Genomic DNA, 13,293 nt, shown 5'->3' on the forward strand with positions numbered 1-13,293 from the left:
CCAGGGTTGTGGGATCGAAACCCGACTTGGGGTCTGAGCTGACAGTGCAGAGCTTGCTTGGGATTCTCTCTCTCTCTGCCCTTCTCCCTCTCTCAAAATAAATAAATAAACATTTTAAAAAACATAACCCAGGGGCGCCTGGGTGGCTCAGTTGGTTGAGCGGCCAACTTCGGCCCAGGTCACGATCTCGCGGTCCATGAGTTCGAGCCCCGCGTCGGGCTCTGTGCTGACCGCTCAGAGCCTGGAGCCTGTTTCCGATTCTGCGTCTCCCTCTCTCTCTCTCTCTGCCCCTCCCCTGTTCATGCTCTGTCTCTCCCTGTCTCAAAAATAAATAAAACGTTAAAAAAAAATTAAAAAAAAAAAACAAAACATAACCCAGAAAGCTACCTGAATTCGCACAGGGTTTTACCAGAATCACACCACATTTGTCTCTTTCGGGTACTAACCTTCCCCTCCTCCAGCAAATGAGATATTTGCTTAGGGCCAGGGCCACCTTAACTGCCACCATTCTCGAGAAGAGACTAAGAGCTCAGCCTCTGGATGCAGGCAGACACAGTTGGACTCTCGACTCTACCTCCGGGAGACCCTGGACAACCACTGGACCCTGGAGAAGCAAGTCCTGTCCCATGGGTTGTCCTTGGTACAAAGTTCCATGCTCTGCATCATGACCGCACCTCCCAAGCCGCTCGGTAAAGAACAGCTGTTACAGCAACGCTATCATCACCAGCGTCATGACTGCCTCTACGGCCACCACAGAGCGACAGCCCCTAAGGACACACACAGCACCTGTAAGTGGTCCTTCCCAGCCACCAAGACTGGGGGCTCGGCAAGGTTCCAGACCAGCGGACAGGTGCAAGTTGACCATCCTGCATCTCAACACCAGCAAAGGAAGCCACCCGGCATCTCCCTTTGTTCCCGTATTTCCCTGGTGCCTGGGAAGGGAAGGGCTCCCTGGCCCCGACGTGCCATCAGCACCGGCCCCACCTACCTTCTTCATGAGCATGTAGATGTGGGTTTGCGCGGCGTCCAGCACGTAGCGGTGAGGGTGCCTCAGCCCCTTGACCGTGATGTCCATGGTTTTGCCATCTATGTTTATCCACCGCCTCGCCCCGGGGGCCAAGAATAGCCTGGAGCAGGGAGGGAAATGTTAGCGAGTAGCTAACCCAAGTCCGTGAATGAAAGTTCACAGCCGCTTGGGAGGGAGGGACTGACATGACTCAGGTCACCGGGAATGAAAGCGGTCCTTTTTTTTTAGGAGACAGGAAAGAGCCCTGAACAGGTTGTCACGTGACATTTCTCAGACGCAAGAAAACAGTCACGCCAGTCTTCAGAAGGGGAATATTTCACTTTAGCGTCCCCCACCCCTAAGAGAGAAAACAAAATGTTGGTGGGCAACACCAGGCGTTAGAATAAAGAATCCAATTTCCAACGTAATGCCTTCTGCCTTATTCACCAGGATTTGGGGCCCACCTGGAACCAGGCTGAGACACCCCCAAACAGGTGTCCCAGGGCCCCTGCTCTCCTTTGGCCCAGACTAGATGTATTTAGAAAAAAAAAATTTTTTTTCAAGTAATCTCTATCCCCAACGTGAGGCTCAAACCCACTGCCCCCGAGATCAAGAGTCGTCTGCTCCACTGACGGAGCCAGCCAGGCGCTCTAGATGCATTTAGAAATGAATCTCAAATGCTGGGTCGGGAAGCAACCTACAGTCCCAGCGCCCAGAGGGTGGATGACGAGGGCATCCTTGCTAACGGTCCCAGAGAGAACCCAAACCCAGCCACATGGCTCCCCACTGCTCCCCCTTCTGAGTTGTTTCAGGGTTAGAGATGCGTGAATGTTTTGCCACACTATGCAGCTGTACGTTAAAATTTGGAGATTTAGGGGCGCCTGGGTGGCTCAGTCGGTTAAGTGTCCAACTTCAGCTCAGGTCATGATCTCGCGGTTCATGAGTTCGAGCCCCACCTCGGGCTCTGTGCTGACAGCTTGAAGCCTGGAGCCTGCTTCAGATTCTATGTCTCCCTCTCTCTGACCCTCCCCTACTCACGCTCTGTCTCTCTGTCTCTCTCTGTCTCTCTCTCTCTCCAAAATAAATAAACATTAAACAAAATTTAATTTGGGGATTCAGACTAACATTACATACCCGGGGACCCTGGGGAGAAAGGAAGCTGCTATAAAGGTGAAGACAGCTAGTTTTCTTACAGTGGATTTTTGGAGTTAGGGTATGTGTGTGTGGGGGGGGGGGGCAGTCAGGTGCCACTGTTCCCGGGAAGGATGTCACAGGACCTTCCTGGAACCACAATCCCTCCGTCACCCGTCTCTCTCGGTGCACAGTCCTTGCGTGGGAGGAGGTGGACACGTTGTTGAGAAAGTGCAGAAGCCTCCAAGCGTGAGGCCCGAGACCTCCAGCTCTTGCCTTCAGTGTTATGGGTGCCTTTCCCAAAGTTGCAGTGGTCCACTCTGAGTCCGCTGGAGGGACACCAGAGGTTGAGATGGACGAGTGCACAGAGGGGAGGGGCCCCCTGGCCTGCTGCCCCAAGCTCAGCGCCACAGTCCGCTGGCTGCCGGGGACTGGTCCCAGCCCAGCACGGCAGCAGGGCTTTGACAACCATGGCTACACATGTGAGTACGACCCGAACGTGCTGGGCACTCAGAGCCCAAGACTGGTGTCCCCTACGTCCAGTGCTCGGGGGAGGGAGGGTGCAGATCTCAACCGCTCGGCACCCGGCAGCACCGGCTGTCTCTCTCTCTCTCTCTCTCTCTCTCTCTGTCTCTCTCTCTACCGGGCCATGAGAGGGAGGCCTGGCCCTCTGAGGCCCTCTGAACTGGAACCCCTGCTTCCTGGGTAACACAGAGGGTGGCTTAGGGGAAAGGCAGGGCTGGAGCAGAAAGACTCACTGCTAGAACGAGCAAGTGGGACCTACAGCCATTAGGTGCAAGATTAGAGATGTACGCACATTTGTACGCCCAAGCGGGGTGCACGGTCCCAGAGGCTTGGGGGATCTCCCTCTCTTCGTGGTCCTGACTTCTGCAAGATGACTGGGGAGAGGAAGTTTTCCTACACCACCTGTTGTCTCTCTCCTCTCAAACACGCACACGCGCACACCCCTCTCGGGACATCTAAGGGGGGGTTTGGTCAAAGACAAAGCACTTTGCACTATAACTCGGGGCAGCCTGCTTTAACTCCTGAGCACATCCCCCTTGGTGCAGGGCGGTGACATCATGCGCCTTCCCAGACTTTCTTCCGAGGGAGCCCCAAGCCTTAGCGAGGACATAGCTATCCATAGCACGGCAGGTGCAGTGACTAAGGCCCACACCAGGAATGCGGTCCCTCCCATTCGATCTCAACCTCAAACGCAAGGGGGTGGCCAGCAGAGGCCCCCCGGGCAGCTCTCCCAACAATCTGGCTGGTCCTCACTTGTAAATCTCCTCCGCTTTCTCCTTGACCTTGGACTGATCTCCGTACTTCAGATCTTCACAGGCTTCCCAGAATCCCAGATTCTCCCCTGCACGAGGAGGCGGGGTCCACGCAGATGAAAGCCAAGCAGGAACGAAGGCGGGCGAAGAAAAGAAGAAAGAAAGGAGACGGGTCAGCTGGGGTGGATTCGGTCCCCAGCCCAGTGAACACCTTCCTTCCCTCTGCAGAACAAACCAGGGCACCCTGTGAGGCTAGACAAAGATAGGACTGTCCCAGGCTTGCCTGTCTGGAATTTAGCTGTAGCAAATATTGCTCGAGCAAGTCGGCATCTGATTAGGCTTGTGAACATCTACTGCTACACGACAGGCTTTCTCCATAAAGGTCCCCGTTTGCTTTGCTCATGTTCAGTGACTGCACGTGACTTCTGCCTCCTTGGCGTGTATAGCCCCGCCCCCCCCTTTGATAGCCCCTCCAGCCAAAGGTGCTTCCAGAGAGGCTACACAGGCAGCGAAGCCAACAGACTCACTCTCAGGGAAGGCCTGGCCAGCGGGGGACATAACAGAGGGTCACCCGAGCCAGACAGACTCCAGAAGGAAAAGCCAGTCTCCTCCAGAGCCTTCCCTTCCTTTCAACGTAAAACTCTCTAATCCGTCTCCACGGCACCCACAAGGAAGGTGAATACTCTGGCGCCATCGTCCCAGGTGGTCATTTTTGCCTGAGAAAATAAAGATGATCACACCAGGGGGACAGCAAGTGCCTGTGTGTGTGCACGCGCGCGCACGTGCTTGTAAATCACAGCACACCGTGGTGTGGGGAAATAGACAAGAACTCCCCCTCGTCTCCTTTCACAGCATTTTCTGGAAAGCTCCCAGGTGCTTCGGAATGGAAAAAGCCGCACAATCCTAAGCTAGTTGACATCTGTCCCATAACCCTATACAGGTCCCTCCTCTTCGGCATGAACTTCAGGGTGTTCTGAGGACTGAGATCACAGGCACGAATAAACAGGCCAGCGATGCTTTTAAGGGACAGGCGTCGGTTTCACATCGGGTGCAATGCAGACCACCTCACCCAGGGCACAAGATAGCTGATTGCTTTAGGTTAAATGAGCAGTTATTCACAACAGCCAAAGGTGCGAAACAAAAATGTCCACCAGCAGGTGAATGGATACCCAGAACGTGGTCTATACCTACAATGGGATATGATTCCACCTTCAGCCTCTTTTGTTTAATGTTTATTGAGTTTTGAGAGAGAGTGTGTGAATGGGAGATGGACGGAGAGAGAGGGAAACAGAGGAGCTGAAGCGAGCTCTGCCCTGAAAGCAGCGAGCCCCACGTGGGGCTCAGACCCACCAACCTGAGATCATGACCTGAGCTGAAGTCAGATGCTCAACTGACTGAGCCACCCAGGTGCCTGATTCAGCCTTCACAAGGAATAAAATTCTAACATGGGCTACAACAGGGATGCACCTTGAAATAAGCCAGTTCAAATGGACAAAAAAAAACATATGATTCTACTTATACGAGGTACCTAAAACAGTCACATTCACAGAGACAGAAAGGAAAATGGCGGTCGCTGGGAGCTGGGGGAAGGGAGACTGGCGAGTTAGTGTTTAACGGGACAGAGTTTCCGTTGGGGAAGATAAAAAAGTTCTGGAGTCAGATGGTGGAGACGGTGGAACGGCAGCGTTGGAGATACTGAACCAAACTGTACCTGTAAAGATGGTTAAAATGATACATTTCATGTCATGAATATTTTACGGCCATAAAACACTAAACGAGCACACGAAAATGTGTACATGAATGTGCAGAGCAGCATTATTCGCGATAGCCAAAAAGTCTTAACCACCCCAAGGGCCACCAAATGATGAGCGGATAGACAAAATGCGGTATATCCACACCGTGGAGTATTATTTGGTCATGAAAAGAACTGAACCACTGCCCAACGCCATAGCAGAGATGAACCCTGAAAACGCTTTGCTGCGGGAAAGACAAAAAGCCACACAGTGTATAATTCCATTTATAGGAAATGTCCAGAACAGGCAGACCCATGAAGATAGAAAATAAATGAGTGGTCGCCTAGGACTGGGGGAGGGGGGCGGGGGTGGAGGAGAAAGTAGTGGGGGGCAGAGGAGGAGAGAGGAATAGGGCTTGACTTTTAATGAGTAAGGGGTTTGTTTTGGAGGTGGCGAAAACGTTCTATAATTCTATAGTGTTGATGGTTGTGCGACTTTGTGAATGTACTAAAAATCACTGCTTTGTACACTTTGAAAGGATTATGGCATGTGAATTACACGGTCTGTGTATTTATGGTATGTGAAGTCTATCTCAATTTTTTTTAAATTTTAATTAAATAAGAAAACCGATGATTCATCTTCCCTGTTTATATCTGAAGCCTTGGGAATCTCATGAGGAATCACCGAAGTTTGTGTTGCTTTTTTTTTTACATTTCTTTAGTTTGCGGGGTGGGGGGGGTAGAGAGAGCCCTACGGGGGTCGAACCCACGAGCTGTGAGAGTGATATATGACCTGATCTGAAATCAGGAGGGATGCTTCACTGACTGAGCCACCCACCTACCCCATCAGAATTAACAGGGAAGTCTTTTCAACGTGATCTCGCTGTCACTAAGTAATGGACGGGATCGGCCCGGGGGTGTGGTTTGTCGTTTTGCCACTAGATGGCAGCCTATCCTCTTATTCTCCGGTCGCTCCAGGGGCCCCAGCTAAAGGCACTTGCCTTTCCCATCATCTGTTCTGGGTTTTACCGTTATCATGGCAATTAGGCTTGATTAGAGAGGATTGTCAGGGATCCACATTATAATGTGATGCGCTGCATCAGGCGGTCAAAGAGGCTAATGGCCTGTCCCCTGGGATTAGTTCAGGCGCAACCCCCTGGACAAATGGGTCCTGGGAGCCAGCAGCTGAGAAGCGAGGTTCAAATGGGATGCTTTGCAGGGCTGGGGGGATTCAGTAAGCAGATGACGAATCCCATAAAAGCACACATCTCAGCCAACGCTGGTGAAGCCAATTGAATGTTTGGCCTGATGAAACCGGTTTTAATCTGGCCTTTCGTTTTCCCAGGTGTTTCTCGGGGCAGTGTGTTTGAAAAAGTCACCAGTGCCTCCCTACTACCATGCGGGGACTCCCAGAGTGTGTGTCTCTGAGACACCAGGAGTAGAAAACGGGGCCCCGCCCGTCCCACTAAAATCGGCACACTCCCAAGGCCCTGAAGGAAGTAGGGCAGGAGGTGAGATGGTTCTAGAGCTCAGCCATGTCTTAGAATAATCACCTGGAGAGTTTTCAGGCCTGCAGAGAACCCACCCCAAACCCAAAACAAAACAAAAACAAAAACAAAAGGAGCCTCTGGAGAAGGCATCCGGGCAGATGTGTTTTTAAAATCTCCCCAGTTGAACCGGAAGCACAGCCCGGGCAGAGAAGCACTGAGCTGAAGGAAAGCAGGCTTCGGGACAAAAAGAGAAAGCTTGTTTTTCCGCTTCCCTCCTGGCCAGGGCTTGGCGAGGGACTCTTGGCCTCTGACGGTAGAATCAGGGTGAGGAAGTGAGAGAGCGGCCGGAGGGGACCGGGCCCTTGCACATGCGAGTAATGCTAAGGCGGACGGATTTCATTAGCAGATTCAACACCCCTCATCCCTACCCCCCACTATGGAGCCCCTTGGAAGGGATGGAAAGGACACGTCCAAGAAGAGCCTGTTGAAGAGCGCGCGGGCGCAGAGCTGTGAAGACACCTACCGAGAAAGCCTCGAAAGCTTTGCCAGACAGTTCTAACAGGTGTGTCGCTGAAAGTAAAAAATTGTCAAACAAAAAATGTGTGAACGAAATCAAAAGACCCACCACTGAATTCTTTCTTGAGAAAGTACTGGAAGCTCTGTCGGCCCTTGGGGTCTCGGATCAGTTCACTGAAGTTGAAAGCCCATCGCTCCACCCGCATCTTGGTTGGGATTTCCACCCTGCAAAGATGATGATCTGTAAACGCACCAGACACAATGCAAGACAGGGGCCGTGCCAGGGGGTGGCCCGGCTGGGGGAGAGGGGCTTTAGCCCCCCCCCCCAAGTTCACGAGTCCCTCCGCCCAGGGCTCAACCCGATCCTCCCCCCCTCAATCCCTGCACGAACGTACAATACAAGTGATCCCTCGCTAGGAAAATGCAGCCTCGGACAAGTCCCCTGGGGCTCTTATGGAGAGCGGGTGGCCCAGAGGCGAGAAGGACGCCCACATTCAACAGCCTTACGGTCCGGCAAAGGAACACAGATGCGCCCTCCAAGGCTTGTGGAGACTGGCCAGCAGAGGGCCGGTCAGGCTGCCACACCAGACCAGAGAGGAAGGATTTCCAGAGTAGCACTGGTGACGCGAGCTGTGGTCACTGCCACCCCTCCCCACGCCCCTTCACCACCGGCATCTGGTGGGAGGGAGTCTGTGGTTCCTCCTTTACCTGCCCTCAGGCCCCGAGCCCCAGGTAGACCCTGTGGTCACCGATGGGCCCTCTCCCAAAGCATCCTCCAACATGCAAGTCCCACGCCCCCTCCGTGTTTGGAAGGGTCTCCCAGCTCCCAGGTGGGACATCTGAGCGCAGCTGGCTGAGGCCTAACATTCCAGAAAATCAGGAAAAGAGTTGGCTTTTCTTCCCATTCCTTATGAAATTCTCCAGAACCCGGCACAGCCCCTTGGAAACAAAGGCTTCCAAGTCCACGACCCCGGCCCAAGAGTTCGCATTTCTAACCAGCTCCCTGCTCGTGTTGCAGCTGCTGGTCTCAGGACCACACTGGGAGCCACACTGCTCTAGACCAGTATCACGAATCCCGGCTGTTCATGAAAACGAGTGGGAGCTTTTCAAAACCACCGGTGAGGATACGAGGGTAGCCCCGGCCAATTAAGAGGCTGCGGGGGGTAAGGGCTGGACATCGGGCTTTGTTTACCTTTTGGTTGTCAAGCCTCCCAAGGTGATTTTAATACGGCTTTCTGATGCCTTACGTGGCAATGGCCTCGGTGGTGACCTAAACTGTGGTACGCACCTGATGCTGTCTATCTTCCCCATCACCCCACCTGCCTCATCCACTCCTACAGCCCCTTCCTTCCTCCCCTCTTCCTCTACCTCTCCCTCTGATGTGACCGTTACACCTTCTCTTCTTCCTTCATTGGCCGATGCTCTCCTGCATTTCTGCCTTTGTCCCTCTGGCAAACAACAGGCTCACATAGGCACAATCAGCAGCGACAACTGCTCAAAACTCACTAACAGAGCCACGGAGTGAGTGGTACGATTGCCAAGGCAGGTGCAGGGCCCCGCCCTCCAGGAACTTGTTCTCTAATTAGACGTCGAAAAGGCAAAGCCATAGAGATGGTCGTTTTCTTTTCAAAAACAGTATCTTGTTAATATAGAGTTACCATTTGACCCGGCCATTCTACTCCTAGGTACATACCCAAGAGAAATGAAAACATACGTCCACACAAAACCCTGTACGTGCGTGTTCACAGCATTACTCATAATAGCTGAAAGACCAAAATAACCCAATGTCCATCAACCGATGAATGGATAAAAAAGTGTGTGTCTTTCCAGTGACTATCATCCCTGGATGGATGATATTCATCCATAAATAAGGATGTATTATACACTATACAATACAGATAAAACCTGAAAGCATTATGCTCAGTAGAAAAAAAAGCTAATCACGCGAAAAGAGACCACATGTTATATGATTCCATTCACACGAAATGTCCAAAGCGGGCAACTGCGCTGAGACAGAAGATACTTTTGTGGTTGCCTAGGGCGGGAGGGGTGGGGGGGGAAGGGTTCTTATTTGGGTGATGAAAATGTTTTAAAATTAACTGTGGTGATGGTTGCACGACTCTAGGAATACAGTAGAAACCACCGAACTGCACGCTTTAATTGGGTGAATTGTATGGCATGTGAATTGTAACTCGAAAACCTATTTAAAAAAAAAAAAAACCACCAATGTATCAAATACATACAATTTGGCATTCAAGTCCCAGAACTGGGTGTCATCTGTTATCCAAGGATTGCTAGGGAGGCAGCCTGACATGATGGCATCATTGGACAGAAATTGCTCGCTGTATTTGACGATCCTGAAAAGCAAACGGAAAAGGATTTCCTAGAAGTTCAACACCCAAGAGACAAAATCAATACTCAGGTTGATTGACCAGCCTGCCCTCCTTCCTCTTTATCGATTTAGTTACATACTTATTACTGTCTTCTTAGAAAAACGCTCTAATAGCCCTCGGGAACGGCAGGTATTCGACGGGATCTGGTCCCGGCTCTACTTGGGAGATGAAACACTGTCTCCCCATCCAATCCCTTTGCAGTCTCTCTCCTGTACCTATTTCATTAAAATAAAGGCTCTTTATCTTTTATCGTGCGTTTTCAACATTCAAAGCCGACGCCGTGTGCCCGGTATTCGAACCAGCGTCTCGGCACCTGCTTGGAAGCATGAGGCAGCCATGGTCTCTCTGAGATTCTGCTGCCACGTCAGGTTCTACCCTTTATCAGGATAATGCATTCATCCTCCAAAACCTGTGGGCTCACTGAGGTGTGAAGCCTAATTTTGCAAATGTGAGCAAGAACTAATTCCTTCTATGTGAGTTAGACCTTCTTAGCCAGCACATTTCCCGGTGTTCGGGCAGTCTGGAAAAGCCTGCTGTGCCTCTACCCCTTAGGCGGGGAATTGTATCCACGGTGTACATGAGACACCTGCCGTGAAGTCTGCCCCCAGCCACGAGATTTTGATAGAACGGAATCCATGCCCTAGAGATACACCCGAGCATGAGGTGTAGAGTTCTGTGCAGAACTCGAGCCCCTTGCTTTCATTTCTCCCCAGACCCTCCTATTTCTCAGCAAGGCCCCTACAGTGGAGCCACTCAAGGGAAGAAAAAAGAAAACTACGTCACAGGTCCAAACACAAATGACGTCATACAACGGTAACGAGGCACTAAAACAAATAAAAATTAGAAAGTGGGGGTAAAAGCATCCAACAGCCTTCGAGTCTCCTTCAATGTTCTTTCTGCTTGGTTTCATTAGATCGGGTCTCCGGAACATCGGAGGAGATGGTTTTTACTTTGTCATGAAACAGGGATGATCATTATAACCCAAGGTGAATGTCCACTGAGTATAGGGGTCCACTCCCATCTGTGACGGAGCTGCAGTCAGAAGTCATTGGAAAATGTGGGTGAGGTCAGGGCACATTTTATCAGGCAGGTGGCATGTTTGCAAACTAGGGATTGGGGAAGAGGTAAAAAAGATATTCGAAGATTTTTCAAAGAGACTAACCCCTAACAGTACTGGAAGAAAGGCACTGGACAAAACACAACGCCTTCCATCTTGAATAGTACCGTTACTGAAATCTTACACGGCCAAAATAAATGATTAGTCACACTGTGCCCCCGCCCCCCAGAAGTAAGCCAAGTCCATTTTCATGTGTGCAGGAAAATCTTAGAGTTAGCAAGGTGGGCCTATAATGAATTCCACATCTTAAAAGGACAAGTGCTTACATTTGGGGGGCACTAAACCCTTTTGTGTCTCCCAAATAATATCCTATGAGAGACTGGATCAAGGTACCCTGAATGTTCAATAAATAAAATGTAAATTTCCAGTTTATCATCACTGGATTTTAAATCAAAGATTAACAATGGACATTTGATAGTGCGTTGAATCAGTAAACATAACTCAAATATCTGTAATAAGTTCGAGTGAATAATGACAGGAACACAGGCCACTGAGGAGCCCCAAGGAACAGTTCATGAACTTTCAACTCTTCCCTCCTTCTCAATCCTCACTTTAGTGGATCCCAAGAAAGACGAGACTTGTATAAAAATGCCCATTCCTGATCTTGGCTAACCCAAGATGAGACCTGGACACTTACACAGACTGAGGAACCAGGAACTTAATCCTCAAGGGACTGGTTTTGTCCCTCAGAGTTCCTTAGGCTCTTACGTCAACCCATGACTGCTCAAGTTTGCCTGAAAGTGGAAAGTTCTCCTCTTGCCCACCTCTTGTTCAAACCTCAGCAAGACCAACTAATTAGGGACATACCCTCCAAGGGACACCGAAGACTTCACCGTGGACCTCATTAAGGCCTGTTGGTAATACATGATCTGAAAAAGACACAGTGGTTAGAAGACGTCCAACTTCCCCACCTTGAGTGTCACTAACACTGGCACTTCCGTGTGGCCTCCAGAACCAGGAGCCATTTATCTGTCGCAGCCCCCGATTCCATCCCCTCAAGCCACCCACCTTGGTACTAACAGGACACAGGCTCACAGTAGACAGGTGACCCCAAGCTCCAAACTAGAGGCCTCTGCAGCCCATCATGTATCAGTCCGGGAAAAGGCACCAAATGAAAAAGCAAAAAGTTCTAAGGAACATTAAATCGAGACATGGGGACAGATGCTTGGCTTTTCCCTCAGGTGCTCCTGGCTGGCAGAGCAGGTCTAACCCCAACAGCCAACGCTTCCCAGGGCTCTGTCTTGTGCCCTGGTCATGAAGTTTGCCAAAATGGGTAGTGTGCCTGTTCAGATTCTGAATGTCCCCCTAACTGTAGGAGCAGGGGCCGGGGTGGGGAGGCAGACACTGTGGCATTCACCCCCACGTCCCTCAGATCTGTGCCTTCTGAGGGTGTCTCATATCCCAAGCGTCAGCACCAATCCATGTAGATCTTACAAAAGAATCTTTGTCATTCCGTGCTGCCCATTAATTTGGAGACAACTGTTTGAACATTACACGTGGTTTTTCATTTCATTACTGAGGGCAGAACATAAAGCCAAAGTACATACAATTTGTGAGAGGATTTAAAAACCAAACTTCCCCGGGACTGGGAAACTAATTACCTCTTTTCTGACAGCAGTGATTGTTTGTTTCTGTAAAACAAAGAGGCAAAAACCATTAAACAGCTGCCAGTAAGTCATTATAGTTCAAACGCCCGTTTGAAAAATAAAAACCCTTGCCCATGAGAAAATTGTTTCACCTCTCCTTCCTTAAAAGATAGAATTTCCCCATCACTGACACCTCCACCCTATTCTATACAACCACTGGAGAATTCATTCAACTAAGGCTTTGGTGAGGGAACAGGTATGATTTACTACCATAACTTTCTTTTTTAAGTCTATTTATTTTGAGGTGGGGTGGGGGCAGAGAGAGAGAGAGGGAGAGAGAGAGTCCCAAGCAGGCTCCACACTATCGGCACAAAAGCCCAACATGGGGCTCGAACCCACAAACTCTGAGATCATGACCTGAGCTAAAGTCAAGAGCCAGACACCCAACCGACTGAGCCATGCAGGTGCCCGATATACTACTATAACTTTACACCATTCTCCCAAAAGCCAAGATGAATTCAAGACTAAGTTCATGGATTCGACCCAATCTACCATAGTGCCTACAGGGCCATCTTAAATAGAATGCGATGCAAAGACAGTGAAGCAAGTATGCGGCTTGAATGTTTATTTCTTTTCTCACAAGAGACTGCTCTGAATGAATGGTGACCTCCATTCCTCAGGTATTCATAACAACTTGACCGATACAAATTGGAAAAGAAACAAGCCACACGGCCAAACATAAAGTACGTAACAAAAAAACCTGAGACCAGCATCCAAGGAAGGTGAGTCCCAGAGTTGAGCTGTAACGTAGAAGATCATGTCGGGTCCCATCCTCTCATTGAAGCTGCCAAGGCAAGCTCATGCCTGGGGTGAGCAGGGCATCCTCTCTCTCTGGATTTTTTGAGATGGAGCAGAGAAAGCCTGGCTCCCAAAAGGGACTCCGTGTATAGAGTCTTAGAAGTTCCTGGAAACTGTTACCATTCAGATCTGTCTCCTACTGAAATGCTCTACAATCTGACATGCTTCCTCAGTATCACTTTTCTGC

The 13,293-nt window shown here is 50.3% G+C and overlaps 1 protein-coding gene across 1 annotated transcript in view; it reads right to left on the bottom strand.

The window, feature by feature from the left end:
• The window catches only part of RGS9 (regulator of G protein signaling 9), a 155,891-nt gene that overhangs the window by 14,624 nt on the left and 127,974 nt on the right, over positions 1-13,293 (bottom strand). Inside the window, exons 5-10 of the mRNA XM_032595713.1 lie at positions 12,264-12,293; positions 11,470-11,531; positions 9,396-9,509; positions 7,262-7,377; positions 3,416-3,503; positions 989-1,127 (exon numbers count right to left, since the gene is read on the bottom strand). Coding sequence (XP_032451604.1) covers positions 989-1,127; positions 3,416-3,503; positions 7,262-7,377; positions 9,396-9,509; positions 11,470-11,531; positions 12,264-12,293 — 549 coding nt within the window. The remainder of the gene's footprint in view (positions 1-988; positions 1,128-3,415; positions 3,504-7,261; positions 7,378-9,395; positions 9,510-11,469; positions 11,532-12,263; positions 12,294-13,293) is intronic.

The sequence above is a fragment of the Lynx canadensis genome, chromosome E1 (genome assembly GCF_007474595.2).
Source record: "Lynx canadensis isolate LIC74 chromosome E1, mLynCan4.pri.v2, whole genome shotgun sequence".
Classification (NCBI taxonomy): Eukaryota; Metazoa; Chordata; class Mammalia; order Carnivora; family Felidae; genus Lynx; species Lynx canadensis.